Source organism: Hyla sarda, chromosome 12, assembly GCF_029499605.1.
Source record: "Hyla sarda isolate aHylSar1 chromosome 12, aHylSar1.hap1, whole genome shotgun sequence".
In the NCBI taxonomy this organism is placed as follows: Eukaryota; Metazoa; Chordata; class Amphibia; order Anura; family Hylidae; genus Hyla; species Hyla sarda.
In genome coordinates this window covers 82,648,865-82,665,574 of record NC_079200.1, presented here as the reverse complement: position 1 = coordinate 82,665,574, position 16,710 = coordinate 82,648,865, and the positions used below count along the sequence as shown (strand labels likewise).

The following is a 16,710-nucleotide window of genomic DNA, read 5'->3' as shown; positions in this document are numbered from 1 at the left end:
AAAATATATACAGCCATTATGGGTCTCTTTTGCAAAGGAACCCCTGGTATCAAGTCTTTTTGGTCCTAACCACCCCCCCCAGGTCCCAAATATCGTTGTTATCTCCCTGCTGTGCCTCAGTGCTGTGTATAATCCAGCTTTCACCAGTGTGAGCTGAACCCCCTGTGAGATCCAGACAAGATGCAGACAGCTTGCAGCCTTTTCAGAAAAGGAGCATTTCCATGCACACTGAAAAGCAATACAAAATGCTAAATGTTTATATAACATCATGCGCCTTAGGCACAAGCCTTTGTAAATGTAAAAATATTTGTACGAGGGAGAGGGGAGGAAAGGAGCAAGTTTGTTATAGTCCTGAAGGAACCCCAGCAGGTGAATTGCAAGCAGAGTGAGCAAAATAATACATAGATCAAAAAGTATTTAACATATAAAAACATGTATATTATGCATACAGGTCTAAGTGCACATTACTACACTGACTTGAGCATTTTTTTTTTCTTATTAATGACAGAAAATCTTCAACCAATAAATGTAAGTAACTTTTTTTTATATATATATATATATATATATATATATATATATATATATGAATACATATATAAAGCTCTTTGGTATAACAAAGGAATGTCCAGCGCCAAGTGCAAACGACAGGTACTTTATTGTAGGATCAGCGGATACAAACTTGCATCAGGCCGGAGCCGACGCTTTTCGGACCGTTACAGGTCCTTAGTCATGGCATAACACCCAGGATAAAATCCAAACTTTAAATACTTTCTTAGGAACATCACATGTATCATTACATCATACTTAAAGGGGTACTCCGCCCCTGGCATCTTATCCCCTATCCAAAGGATAGGGGATAAGATGTTAGATCGCCGCGGTCCCACTGCTTGGGACCCCGGGGATCACCGCTGTGGCACCCCGCCATCATTACTGCGCAGAGCGAGTTCGCTCTGTGCGTAATGACGGGCGATACAGGGGCCGGAGCAGTGTGATGTCATGGCTCTGCCCCTCATGACATCACGGCCCGTCCCCTTAATGCAAGTCTATGGCAGGGGGCGTGACATCCGCCACGCCCCATCCCATAGACTTGCACTGCGGGGGCGGGCCGTGACATCACGAGGGGCGGAGCCGTGACGTAACGATGCTCCGGCCCCTGTATTGCCCGTCATTACGTGCAGAGCGATCTCGCTCTGCGCAGTAATGATAGCGGGGTGCTGCAGCAGCGATCCCCGGGGTCCCCAGCAGCGGGACCGCGGCGATCTGACATCTTATCCCCTATCCTTTGGATAGGGGATAAGATGCCAGGGGCGGAGTACCCCTTTAAGTATGATGTAATGATACATGTGATGTTCCTAAGAAAGTATTTAAAGTTAAGATGTCTAGGGGCGGAGTACCCTTTAATAAAGACATGTGGAAAACATGGAAATGGAACAATGGATGTGTATGTACACATGAATTCAGGCAGAAAAAAAAACCACAAAAAATTTATGCAATTATATAGCAGCCGTACACTTAGTAATAAACAATAGAAAAAGTGATTATTAAAAAAAAAAATTGAAATTTATTTTTCTTTTTTTTTTTCTATTTTTCTTGATTGTTACACAAGAGGTAATAAGCAGGATAAATTTAGATGGACACGTCAATAGGTCAATATTAGGTCATGTCAAGTTAATTTAATTCGGCTTTCTTGTGTTTAACACGAAAATCCAATAGGATTCTCTATTGAATAACTTACGTTTCAAATCACCCCCTCTAACACGGTTTTGGACCCGTTTTATTGCATTAACGCGCAATGTGGATACATCCCCATTATGTTGTTCCCCAAAATGTCGGGACAAGGCTGATCTATTAAATTGTTCACCTCTGGCTGATATGTGACGTCTAATGCGGGTTTTGAGGGGGTTCGAAGTGCATCCCACATACTGGCATCTACAGGCAGACCAAGCAGCTAAATAAACGACTGAAGTCTTATTGCAATTAATATAACTTTTATTAAAGTATCTTCTGCCGGTACTATAAGAGAAAAAAGAATTAGAAACTAGTATGTGGGAGCAAGTAACACGCTGTGGCCACTTCGCCAGGTGCCTGGGGAATGGAGACAGGTATGATTAGTAGATTTTTTCATGTCAACTAAAAAAAAACTGGGGGAAAGTGTGGAACCTAAAGAGGGACCTCGTCTAGTGACGAGCTGTACTCACTATTCTGCTGGTGAGGTCACTGTGTACATACATTACTTATCCTGTACTGATCCTGAGTTATATCCTGTATTATACCCCAGAGCTGCACTCACTATTCTGCTGGTGGGGTCACTGTGTACATACATTACATTACTTATCCTGTACTGATCCTGAGTTATATCCTGTATTATACCCCAGAGCTGCACTCACTATTCTGCTGGTGGGGTCACTGTGTACATACATTACATTACTTATCCTGTACTGATCCTGAGTTGTATCCTGTATTATGCTCCAGAGCTGTACTCACTATTCTGCTGGTGAGGTCACTGTGTACATACATTACATTACTTATCCTGTACTGTTCCAAAGTTACATTCTAATGGCAGGTTAGGTTTCGGCTACATTTGCCGTTCATTTGCTGTGATTTCCATACATTTCCATATGTTGCAGTATCTGTAGTTTTTTTTATAGACTTCCAGGTAGGGCGTATCCTTACATTATCAGATGTCATCTGCAGATATAGGAGAGATAATTATTAAAACATTTCTAGAGATGTTGGATATAATCCTAAATGAAACAAAATACAACAGAGCCTCCCATAGAGTTATATCACAAATCAAATGTATTGCCATGGACATAACCCCGCTGTGGGGCCACTCTCAAACCACAAATTGCAAAGCCTTAGAGCGCATTCACACTACGGATATGCCGATGCTGCACCCGCTCATTGTTTTCAATATGATTCTGATGAATTGTGCACTCAGATATTCATTGCCATCATTGGTGATTGTGCATGTCTGAGCAGTCCTGATGTGCACGGAATGTACACCTGAAATTTCTCCACATCTATTATATATACATGCACATGTATCATACATACTTTCATCTATTATACATACACACATATCTATCATATGTACACACATCTATCATGCAATAACACCTCATACGTACATCTATCATACACACATCTTTCTTACATACATAATACATATACACATCATACATGCATAAGACACATCATACATACACACATCATACACACACACATCTATCATGCATACACACATGGATTATTAACACATCATACGATAACACATCCTAGATCTGAATGAACTAATTGTATGAAATACTTTCATCTTTACATAGTTGAATGTGCTGACAACAAAATCACAAATTATCAATGGAAATCTAATTTATCATCCCATGGAGGTCTGGATATGGAGTCACACTCAAAATCAAAGTGGAAAACCACACTACAGGCTGATCCAACTTTAATGTATTGTCCTTAACCCCTTAAGGACTGAGCGTTTTTCCATTTTTGCACTTTCTTTTTTTCCTCCTTACCTTTTAAAAATCATAACCCTTTAAATTTTGCACCTAAAAATCCATATGATGGCTTATTTTTTGCGACACCAATTCTACTTTGTAATTACATCAGTCATTTTACCCAAAAAGCAACAACAAAATGGGAAAAAAAATCATTGTGCAACAAAATAAAAAAATAAAAAACGCCATTTTGTAATTTTGGGGGTTTCTGTTTCTACGCAGTACATTTTTCGGCAAAAAATGTATACCCTACATATATAGGTTTGATTTTGTCGGACTTCTGGAAAAAAATTATAACTACATGCAGGAAAATGTATACGTTTAAAATTGTCATCTTCTGACCCCTATAACTTTTTTATTTTTCCGCGTACGGGGCGGTATGAGGGCTCATTTTTTGTGCCGTGATCTGAAGTTTTCAGTGGTACCATTTTTGTATTGATCTGACTTTCTGATCGCTTTTTATTCATTTTGTTCATGATATAAAAAGTGACCAAAAAGACGCTATTTTGGAGTTTTAAATTTTTTGCATGTACGCCATTGACTGTGCAGTTTCATTAATGATATATTTTTTATAATTCTGACATTTCCGCATGCGGCGATACAACATGTTTATTTTTATTTACACTGGTTCCAATGGGAAGGGGTTAAATGATCTTTATTCACTTATTTTCCACTTTTTTTTTTCAATGTTATAGCTCCCATAAGGGGCTATAACACTGCATACACTGATCTTTTACATTGATCATTGTTATCCCATAGGATAACATTGATCAATGATTCTGCCGATTGACTGCTCATGCCTGGATCTCCGGCACTGAGCAGTCATTCGGCGATCAGACAGTGAGGAGGAAGGTAGGGGACCCTCCTGCTGTCCTACAGCTGTTTTCATAGTGGTGGCCCCGAACAGCTCCCTGAGCTAACCGGCAGCATTTTACTTTCACTTTAGATGCGGTGTTCAACTTTGAACGCCGTGTCTAAAGGTTTAATACCGCGCAGCAATCAGGTTTAATACCGCGCAATCAGTGCCGTGAGCTATTAGCCACGGGTCCCAGCATGGCCCTGCATTATAGAACGGGAGTGGACTTAGGGTACGCCCTAAGTCCTTAAGGAGTTAAAACAAGTCAAAATGAGGGTCAGTAGTGTGTGTGGCCTCCACGTGCTTGTATGACCTCCCTACAATGCCTGGGCATACTCCTGATGAGGTGGTCTTCTGAGGGATGTCCTCCCAGACCTGGACTAAAGCATCCGCCAACTCCTGGACAGTCTGTGGTGCAACTTGGTGTTGGTGGATGGAGGGAGACATGATGTCCCAGATGTGCTTTATCGGATTCAGGTCTGGGGAACGGGTGGTTAAACATACAAAAGAACTTTCTGTGGATCATACAGCAGCTGATAATTACTGGAAGGATTAAGATTTTTGAATAGAAGTAATTGACATAACTGTTTAACTTTCTGGCACCAATTGATTAACAAAAATAAATGTTTTCCAGTGGAGTACCCCTTTAATGTTCCAAAGCTGGCCAGAGGAGTGCCCCTTTAAGTAGACGGATGTATAGATGGTGGATTTGAGGCTCTCTAGCCTGCTCTTGCCCTGACTTCTAAAGGCTGGGAATTTGCCACACCTGTTTCCATTCTAGTCAATGTTCACTCTGGATTATAACAAACCTTACAGAATCCCCTACAGACTACAGAGGGATGGACTAAGTGTCAGCTCCTCGGTCTAGCCGCGCTTTTATTTCCGCCCTGTAACCAACCAAGCGCAGGACGCCACATCCCCGAATACATCGAGCACCACTGGGTGGTGTATGTGAGAGGACCGGACGTGGCCCCAGGCAAAGCAAAACAGCGCGCTCCTCCTCACAGCGCACGGGCATCCGCCCACTGAGCACTTCTCTGCGCCACCACCCTGCCTTAGGACCACGCAGTCTTCCTATTGGTCAGATGTCACATGCGATTCCTTGCGTGAGAGCCTGCTGATTGGTCGTTAATTCACGTTCTTTTCTCCTGATTGGCCAGAACTTCCCGCCCCTGTTCCTGCGCCTCCAATCTGTAGCCTAGCGGGTGACTGCGGCCCTTGTGATTGGCTGGCCGGGATCATGGCGAGGACGGCGCACGGAGGAGCCGACAGTGACCCCCGGCTCTGCCCGATGGCCGAGGAGGGAAAGCTGCCGGAAAGCGGGTGGCAGGAGCGGCCGGAGCCCCCGAGGTGGGGCCCCCAGCACGCCGGGGCCAGGGAGCTAGCGGAACTTTACTCCCCAGGTGAGCAGCTAACAGACGCAGGGCTCGGGGGGCGGACACACCCGGGGGCCGCTCACATATGGGGCCCCTGCTCCACACACCGGCACTGTCTCCCCGGGCGGCGCTGCCCCTCCAGCGGGTGTCATGTGGGAATAACGGTCCCGGAGGCCACAGTCTCCCCGGGGAGTAGAGGACGAAGATACCGCAGAACCTCCTCATAGCCCCGGACTTAGGAACGAGGGTCTCCATAGCAACAAGTGTCCTGTCAAGCCTTATATGTGGCTGCCCCCTAACTAGACTGACCCCACTGATCCCTTGGACTTGACTGTGCCCCCTCTCCGATCCCTTAGATGTGTCTGTCCCCTCCCCGATCGCGTGGATGCCACTGTCCCCCCCCCCCCCCCCACACACACACACAGCCCCTTTTGATTCTAGCCCCTCTTTATTCTATCTATGGTGGCTGTGGGCCCCTAAAGTGTACATTGGTATTAACCTTGGAGATTTACAGACTTTACAACAGTCTTACCCAACCGATGTGCCTCCAGCTGTTGCAAAACTACTTCTCCCAGCATGCCCGGACAGCTGTCCGGGCATGCTGGAAGTGGTAGTTTTGCAACAGCTGGAGGCACATTGGTTGGGAAAGACTGCTTTATAGTGACTAGAGATGAGCGAACTTACAGTAAATTCGATTCGTCACGAACTTCTCGGCTCGGAAGTTGAGGACTTTTCCTGCATAAATTAGTTCAGCTTTCAGGTGCTCCCGTGGGCTGGAAAAGGTGGATACAGTCCTAGGAGACTCTCTCCTAGGACTGTATCCACCTTTTCCAGCCCACCGGAGCACCTGAAGGCTGAACTAATTTACGCAGGATAAGTCCTCAACTGCCGAGCCGAGAAGTTCGTGACGAATCGAATTTACTGTAAGTTCGCTCATCTCTAATAGTGACCCTTTAACCAAAGATCTGTCTATCATTGACGTCTGCATTGATTTATTGATAGGATGTGACAGGTTAAATCTCATAAATGTAACTATGGAAATCCTCCATAGCCTGTGTCTACATCACACTGTAAATATTCCTGTGTATTGTAAATGATTACTGTTTGTTCTACAGTCTGGCATCTTCTTATACTGTAGTCCCCTCCAGAGCTGCAGTCACTATTCTGCTGTACCATAGTCTCATCCTCAGTCACATCTAGAACTGTAGTCACTATTCTGCTTTTACATCATGTCATGAGCTGCAGTCACCATTACTCCAGTCACCTCCAGAGCTGCAGTCACCATTACTCCAGTCACCTCCAGAGCTGCAGTCACCATTACTCCAGTCACCTGCAGAGCTGCAGTCACTATTCTGCTGTACCATAGTCTCCTCCTCCAGTCACATCTAGAACTGTAGTCACTATTCTGCTTTTACATCATGTCATATACTCCAGTCACCTCCATACCTGCAGTCACAATCACTCCAGTCACCGCTAGAGCTGCAGTCACTATTCTGCTGTACCAGAGAGCTGGGCGGTATGGGCAAAAACGTGTATCACAGTATTTTTGTAAGTGATGGCGGTTCCACGGTATTTAACGGAATTAACAGCAGTGCTGTCTCCACATCATGTCACTGCAAGCGCTCCTCTGCTCGTCCTCCTATGAGTTGCGGGCCGCTGGCGCTAGAAATCTGTACTGTACTACAAATAACGTTTCCCGGGCTCTGGTACCAACTTTACTGTCCTGCGCTGCGGTCCCCTTGCGGTTTCCTTGGGATGGGAAAGTCACATAGCCGCAAGCCTATCATAGGCCGGGGCGGGACATAGCTGCGGTCGGTGATAAGCTGAGAGCACTGTCATGTATGAAGCCGTCCTGTTCCTTTCATGACAGCGGGCTCAGCCTATCAGCGGCCGAGGTGGGACATCGCTGCGGCCGTTGATAGGCTGACGGCTCTGTGACGTTCCCATCCCCAGGACCGCAGCGGAGGGAATGTGAGGCGGGGAACGTCGGAATGGGAGTTAAAGTTTTTTTATTTTTGCAGCCTGGGAAATGTTATTTGTAGTACAGTACAGATTTCTAGCGCCGGCGGCCCGCAACTCATAAGAGGATGAGCAGAGGAGCGCTTGCGGGTGACACGATGTGGGGACAGCGCAACTGATAATTCATTGGGGGGGCAGAAGAAAAGCAGAACAGTGCTCGCGGATCACATATGATTAGTTCCCCGATGTGGGGACAGCGCGCTGCGGTGGATAATTAGCTCATTCGAGGGGCCCAACCAGTATTGCGGTATGAGCAAAATTCATATCGTGCAGAAAAAAAAATTTGCTATTTGGTATGAATTGGTATACCACCCAGCACTAACCATAGAACTGTAGTCATTATTCTGCTTGTATATCGTGTCATATACTCCAGTCACCTCAAGAGCTGCAGTCACTATTCTGCATCTTGACCCTAAAGGTAGCTAGCTCTTTATTTGCTCTCTGCACATTAGTGACTATAAGGCTATGTTCACACTACAGAATTCTCGTGGAATTCCACGAGCGGAATTCCGTGGTGTGAACTTAACATTAGTGTGAATCGGTCTCCGAGATCCGTTCACACTGCGGAATTTCCGCAGCGGACAATTTCGCCGCTGAAATTGTTCCGTGCAAAGAAAAAACATGTTCATTCTTTGCGCGGATTCCGCGAGCACTGCATAGCCGTTAATGGTGACAGCTCAGTGCCCCGCGGCCCTGAGGAGTTTCCGTAGTGTGAACAGGGCCTAACAACCCAAACCTCTGCTTCCGCAATGCTCTGCCCCGCAGTGAGGAGAGTACAGCTTTGGATGTGACTGGAGTTGAATGAACTCTTGATGTTATAAAGTGAATTCTGTTGTAATAAAGTGCGTTCTGGATATTGTAGAATGGCAGAATAACCTGTTCTTCCTATGAGATTCCACTGCTGAGGATTATTTCCCTGTACATGAAGCAGAGCTGGTCCTGACATGTGAGATGTGTGAAGCTGACGCCGCCTCCTCATACTAACATAACATTGCTATGTGGCCCTACTGACTCGCTGGAGATAAGCTCAGTTATAGTAGTGAGCAGGGCGTGCGAGCCGGTAAGTAGGTGACAGGTGGAGCGGCAGGTTCTTTCTCTCTATGTAGTGAATTGTTTCTTGGTGATAAGGTGCAGACTGTAGAGTGAATATCCTGGATACAGAACCCCCGCCCTGCCCTGCCCTCTTGGGTTATGTTGCGGACCTCAGCTGAAATAAAAAGAAATCCAATATCATTCTGCATTCAACGCCCCATAATGAAAAAAATGACAACAGAATGTTAGAAATCTTTGCTAATTTTGTTGCAACAGAAATAATAAATTATTGTATTGACATACAGTGGGGGCAAGAAAGTATGTAGTCACCAATTGTGCAAGTTCTCCCACTTAAAAAGATGAGATGAAAATAAGTATTTTGTCAATCACAAAAGTTCCTCTCAATACTTTGTTATATACCCTTTGTTGGCAATGACAGAGGTCAAACGTTTTCTGTAAGGCTGCTTTCTTCCGATGCGATCGCGGATGTTCGCCATTACCGGCGGGTCCCTGGCTGCTTATAGTACCACGGCACCATGACGTACATTTACGTCCATTGTCGTTAAGGGGTTAAATTTTATTTTTTTTTTTACTTGCTTCCTCATACAGATCAATGTGGTGATCTGTGTTCTCTGTGCTCGATTAATAAAGCCTGGCCCTGCCAGGCTTTATCATTCTGAGCACAGGAGCCGGCACTACAGGAGAGGTAAGCCCTCAGGCTACCTCAGCAGTGGATCGCCACCCCACTGGAGCACCAGGGACGGGATAAAGGTACCTTTAAACACTGCTGTCAACTTTGACAGTGGCAATCTAAAGGGTTAATGCCCACCTGCGGCGATCGCATGTCGGCTATTGACTCCGGCCCCCAGCTACAAGAATCAGCTGGGGGCCTGCCGGTATGATGTGGGCTCGAGTCGGGAGCCCACGTCATACCCAGTTAACGGCACATGGACGAGTATAGACGTCAATGGTCGGTAACAGGCTATAACGGGTTAAAACGGATAATGTAAAAATCCCATACACTTTAATGGGATTTTGTAACGGCCGCATGGGATTTTGTAACGGCCGTTTTTAAGGGTTTTCATAACGGAACATTATAACGGCTCTTTAAAAAAGAAGAACTTTATAGTGTGACAGCAGCCTAAGTCTTCTCAAGGTTTTCACACACTGTTGCTGGTATTTTGGCCCATTCCTCCATGCAGATCTCCTCTAGAGCAGTGATGTTTTGGGGCTGTCACTGGGCAACATGGACTTATAACTCCCTCCCAAGGTTTTCTATGGGGTTGAGATTTGGAGACTGGCTAGGCCACTCCAGGACCTTGAAATGCTTCTTACGAAGTCACTCCTTCATTGCCCGGGTGGTGTGTTTGGGATTATTGTCATGCTGAACGACCCAGCCACGTTTCATCTTCAATGCCTTGCTGATGGAAGGAGGTTTTCACTCAAAATTTCACTATACATGGCCCCATTCATTCTTTCCTTTACACGGATCAGTCGTCCTGGTCCCTTAGCAGAAAAACAGACCCAAAGCATGATTTTTCCACCCCCATGCTTCACAGTAGTTATGGTGTTCTTCGCATGCAACTCAACATTCTTTCTGCTCCAAACATGACGAGGTGAGTTTTTACCTAAAAGTTCTACTTTGGTTTCATCTGACCATGTGACAGTCTCCCAATCCTTTTCTGGATCATCCAAATGCTCTCTAGCAAACTTCAGATGGGCCCGGACATGTACAGGTTTAAGCAGGGGGACACTTCTGGCACTGCATGATTTGAGTTACTGGCGGCGTAGTGTGTTACTGGCGGTATCCTTTGCTACTTTGACCTGCAGAGAGCTGGGAACATTCACTAGGTGTCCCCCCCCCCCCCCCCCCCGTGGGGTTCTGGGATTTTTGCTCACCGCTCTTTTGATCATTTTGACACCATGGGGTGAGATCTTCTGTGGAGCCCCAGATCGATGGAGATTATCAGTAGGGATGTAAGAAAAAATCGATTCACGCGATTATCGCGATTTTTCACTTGCCGATACTGAATCGATTCAAAATATTTTTGAATCTATTCTTTTAGTGATGTGGAATTGGTATCTCCTGATCCCAGGAACAGCATGTCCCGGGCATCAGGAGATACAAGTTCCACATTTTGTCAGCTGGATCTGACGCGGCGGCGCTCTCGGTGTACGGAGCGGGCTCCGACTCGTGCCCGCTCCATACTCTGCAGCCCCCGGCTGTTTTCAGTAGCCGGGGGCCGCCGCTAATAGCCAGCATGCAGCGATCGCCGCGGCTGGCTATTAATCCTTTAGATCGCCGCTGTCAAAGCTGACAGCGGCGTCTAAAGGGACATGTGTATGCTCCCTGGTGGTCTAGATCGCCCCCCCCGCAGCGCGATCGCGGGCGGGCGATCCACTGTGGAGGTAGCCGGAGGGCTTACCTCTGCTTCCCTGCAGTCCCTGCTCTGTCATTGATAGAGCCTGGCTGGACCAGGCTCTATCAATGGATCGCAGATAAATGGAGTTCAATAGAACTCTATTCATCTGTCTGAGGAATCTAATGATTCCTAAAAGACTAATAAAGTGTATAAAAAAAATTAATAAATAAATAAAAAATAAAGTTTTAATAAAAGTGTAAAAGACATTGTTTTTTAGACAGAATCGTGATATATTGCGATGTATCGTCACCTAGATGGTATCGGGATATATCGAATCGCCACACTGGTATCGCGATTCGAATCGAATTGCCAAATTCTTGGCGATTCACACCCCTAATTATCAGTGTTCTTTTATGTCTTCCATTTTCTAATTGCTCCCACAGTTGATTTCGTCACACCAAGCTGCTTGCCTATTGCAGATTCAGTCTTCCCAGCCTGGTGCAGGTCTACAATTTTGTTTCTGGTGTCCTTCGACAGCTCTTTGGTCTTGGCCATAGTGGAGTTTGGAGTGTGACTGTATGAGGTTGTGAACAGGTGACTTTTATACTGACAGGTAATGAGTGGAGGACAGAGGAGACTCTTGAAGTTACAGGTCTGTGAGAGCCAGAAATCTTTTGCTGGTTTGTAGGTGACCAAATACTTCTTTTCCACCATAATTTGCAAATAAATTCTTAAAAAATCAGTGTGATTTTATTTTATTTTTTTCTCATTATGTATCTCATAGTTGAGGTATACCTATGATGAAAATTACAGGCCTCTCATCCTTTTTAAGTGGGAGAACTTGCACAATTGTTGGCTGACTAAATACTTTTTTGCCCCACTGTAAGTATTCAGACCTTTTACTCAGTAAAGGGTTTACAGCGGTTTCAGCCTCCAGTCTTCTTGGGTATGATGATACAAGGTTTGCACCCCTGGATTTGGAAATGTTCTGCCATTTTTCTCTGCAGATCCTCTTAAAGGGGTTGTGCGCTTCCCTGACTTTCGGAGCTCCACTCACAGCGTCTGGAAGTTCATTACTCCGAACGCTGTGTGCGGGCTTCCGGGCGTTCGCAGCCGCCCGGCCCCTCGCCCGCTCCCTTGTGACGTCTCGCCTGCCCCCTCAACGAAAGTCTATGGGAAGGGGGCGCGACCGCTGTCACGCCCCCTTCCCATAGACTTTGGTAGAGACGTCACGCCCGGCGGCTGTGAACACGGAAGTCCGCACACAGCGTTCGGAGTAATGAACTTCCGGACGCTGTGAACCGAGCTCCGAAAATTAGGGCAGCGCACAACCCCTTTAAACTCTGTCCGGTTGGATGGAGCAATTTAGTGGAAGCTGTTATCAGATCTCTACAGAGATACTCTATTTGGTTCACCCTCACAGCATGATTCTGCCCCCACTGTGCTACACTTCAGGGATATTGGGCAGGTGATGGGTGGTGTCTGGTAACTCCTGACATGATGCTCAGAATGGAGGTCAGAAAGTTTAGTCTTGGCTTCCTCGGACCAGAGAATCTTGTTCTCATAGTTTGAGAGTACTTTAGGTGCTATTTGGCAAATTTCAGGCAGCTTTCATGCGTCTTTTACTGAGAAGAGTCTTCTTTCCAGCCCCTCTGACATACAGCCCAGATTGGTGAAGAGCTGCAGTGATAATTGACCTTCTGGAAGTATTTCCCATATGCACAAAGGATTTTCAGAGCTCAGACAGTGGCCATTGGTCATCTTGCTAATTAAGGCCCTTCTCCCCCAATTACTTAGTTGGGTGGGTCAGCCAGCTTTAGGAAGAGTATCCGTACAGTCCTGTCTGAGCTCTATTGGCAGTTCTTTTCTCCTCATGGCTTGGTTTTTGCACTGATATGCATAATCCGCTGTGAAAAGGTGTGTATATATACAGGGTGGTGTTTTTGCAAATCTTGTCTTGAATTTACCACAGATGACTCCAGTCAAGGCGTAGAAACATCTCAGATGATCAATGGAAATACCAATTGACATAGCAAAGGGTCTGAATACTTATTTACTTTTTTTTTTATTTTAGCACTAGACGCCAACATGACATAGTGGGGAAAAAAGTGAGGGGGTCCGAAAACTTTCCTAATGCACATTGTACACACATCACAGACACCATGCGACCCAGGTATACAGATTTTTGCACAGAGCACACATTACTACTGCAAATCCACAGTATTAGACAAGTAGTCTTAAGTCACCTTTAAATCTTCCATGTGTGTCTATCCTTGGGCCTGGAAATAGGGTGATAATCGGGAGCTAAGTCAGCTTACGGGGCCCGCAGATGTTCCTTTGCTCTTACATTTCTAACTATATAGTGACGCAATGCAGCAGACGAGGCATTAACGGACGACCCCCGAACCCATTGAAGACTTTATGTGCTGCAGTAGACTAGGGGTTAACCGATCCTGTGATTACTGTAGGTAGTGAAGGTGAGAATAAAGTCATGGATCCAGGATCCAGTGATAACTATGTAGTGAAGAGTGTAGTGATGGCTCCTGGGGTATGACAGCTGTGGCACCTTGTAACCTGTGAGTTGACTGGAGATAATGGGATTGTTTTGTGCAGCTTGCTGTTATCAGCCACAGGGAGGATCACATGATGTTGGAGTCACTGGAGACGTGATGTGTGATGGATCTGATGTGGTGGAGTCATTGGAGACGTGATGGATCTGATGTGGTGTAGTCACTGGAGACGTGATGTGGGATGGATCTGATGTGGAGTCACTGGAGACGTGATGTGTGATGGATCTGATGTGGTGGAGTCACTGGAGACGTGATGTGTGATGGATCTGATGTGGTGGAGTCACTGGAGACGTGATGGATCTGATGTGGTGGAGCCACTGGAGACGTGATGTGTGATGGATCTGATGTGGTGGAGTCACTGGAGACGTGATGTGGGATGGATCTGATGTGGTGGAGCCACTGGAGACGTGATGTGTGATGGATCTGATGTGGTGGAGCCACTGGAGACGTGATGTGTGATGGATCTGATGTGGTGGAGTCACTGGAGACGTGATGTGGGATGGATCTGATGTGGTGGAGCCACTGGAGACGTGATGTGGGATGGATCTGATGTGGTGGAGCCACTGGAGACGTGATGTGGGATGGATCTGATGTGGTGGAGCCACTGGAGACGTGATGTGGGATGGATCTGATGTGGTGGAGCCACTGGAGACGTGATGTGGGATGGATCTGATGTGGTGGAGCCACTGGAGACGTGATGTGTGATGGATCTGATGTGGTGGAGCCACTGGAGACGTGATGTGGGATGGATCTGATGTGGTGGAGTCACTGGAGACGTGATGTGGGATGGATCTGATGTGGTGTAGTCACTGGAGACGTGATGTGGGATGGATCTGATGTGGTGGAGCCACTGGAGACGTGATGTGTGATGGATCTGATGTGGTGGAGTCACTGGAGACGTGATGTGTCATGGATCTGCTGAAATACAGAGGATTCTGTTTAATGCAATGAAAGCCACTCGCCCTAAGTCACCCTCCTGTCTGGAGGGGCTGGTTCATGACCACAAGCTCTGCTTGTTCCAGGCCTATACAGTAATCCCTCAACTTACAATGGTCGGTGCCTTTTGGCCCAGAGGCGAAGGGTTTGGTTTGTTGGGGGCTTCTCTCCTGTTGAAGGGCTTGTGATGGACCGCATCGTCGTGCACGTTTTTTTGTGTGAACATTTGCACTTGGGTGATTTGAGAGCACATACCTCGGCTCTTCAACATATAATAGTTTAAACATATAATGGTCTTTTCTGGACCATTGTAACTTGAAACCAGACTCAACATACAATGTACAGACAGTCCAGATCTGTGAAACGTGTCCATACCCAGAAGAACTGACCAATTAGAATCAGAATTTACTGGTAAAACCCCTGTATTACTGAGGCATATGCACTGAATTCCTGTCTGGTTGCGCCCCCTATAGTACAGGGTGGTACTACATGTTCTGTACTACTCTTTACCTGTGCCAGGTTTAGCTGCTCCTTTGGACACCAGGTGGGGACGGCTCCATGTTACTTTTTTAGGACATTGCGTGTACTGTACAGGACCCTGAAGAAGCTCCTGTCCTCTACATAGACAGGGATTACAGCTCCCAGCAGATATTTCTTACTTTTATATGTAAGGATTTACCTTATCTGTACTAGTTATCTACTTATTTTTCTTTAAATGGGCACTGTCAGATACAAAAACCTTTGATATGTTGTAAAGCATGTAACCAATAGATTTTGCAATTGCTTTCAGAACGCTTTTTTTTTTAGAACGCTTTCTTGTTTGACTGGCTTTTTCAGTATGAAATAACTGCCCCCCTGCCTGCTAGGACATATACTAGTCCATGCGTCATGGACACACTTCCTTGATTGACAGCTGTGAGCGCAGAGCTCATAGCTGGAGGAAAAATCCTTCCACTGTCAGCTTGTATCCCGCTACTGTCAGTGAGGACAAGCTGGGAGTTGTAGTTTACCTAATGCTATGGAAGACAGCATACTGAGGGAGGGGGCGGAGACCTGCACAGTGAGGCCACACCCCCTCCCTTTGAGAGGAATTCAGACTAGTGAGATAAATTAAGAGTGTAATAAAAATGAAGGTGCTAGACATATAAAAATTAGATGTACATGGTCAGGATTAGGTACTCAGGGATGTGGACATCCTATCGCCCGACGCCCGAGACAAGTAGTTTTGGGCACCGGGCAGGTGAATTTGTCATAGATTTAGCCCTGTATCGGGCTAGCAGGGACTGACAAACTTCCCCCTTATTTTTCTTTAATGCCAGTGTGGCGCAGGAGCGGATGCAAGTCTGCACCTCACACCGGCGCTCAGTGTATTGGGGGGGGGGGCAGCAGTTGTGCCATCTAATTTTATTTATTTTTAGTGGTTTCTGGCCACCCGCATTAAATTGCACCCCCAGAATCCCGCCCCTTCATACTCACCCGCCGACCAAGATCCCCACGGATGCAGCATGTTGCACCATAACCTGAACTGTAGAACTATAACGTGTAACATGCTGGGAGTTGTAGTTTTGGTTCGGGTCAGCTGCAGAGCCATAGGTTGCATCAGGGCATGCTGGGTGTTGTAGTTACTAACTGTAATTCCCAGTATTCCTTGACACATCCTATGGCTCTGCAGCGGACACGAACCAAAACTACAACTCCCAGCATGTTACACAGTAACCTTACTGTCCTACTATACAGTGCAACATGCTGTATCAGGGCATGCTGGGTGTTGTAGTTATCTAGTAACTAAATGCAACTTCCAGCATTTTCTGGCACAAAATGCACCACATAAACTGGAGAAGCAGAACCCCCCCAGTAACATAAGTCCCTATGAAGACTGAAAAATAGTGATTAAAATATTTTAAAAAGTGCGTATATATGTGAATAAGCCCCTTTCCTAATAATAAGTTTCCAATTTTCTTTAAATAAAAATAATGTACAAAAATAAACATAAGTGGTATCGCTGCATGTGGAAATGTCCAGACTATTAAAATATAATGTTAATTAAACCGT

At 45.9% G+C, this 16,710-nt stretch overlaps 1 protein-coding gene across 1 annotated transcript in view; it reads left to right on the top strand.

Moving 5' to 3' along the window:
- Window positions 1-5,439: 5,439 nt before the first annotated feature.
- PEDS1 (plasmanylethanolamine desaturase 1) overlaps window positions 5,440-16,710 on the top strand; it is a 36,859-nt gene continuing 25,588 nt past the window's right edge. Inside the window, exon 1 of the mRNA XM_056548940.1 lies at window positions 5,440-5,765. Within this exon, the coding sequence (XP_056404915.1) occupies window positions 5,603-5,765 (163 nt within the window). The 5' untranslated portion in view covers window positions 5,440-5,602. The remainder of the gene's footprint in view (window positions 5,766-16,710) is intronic.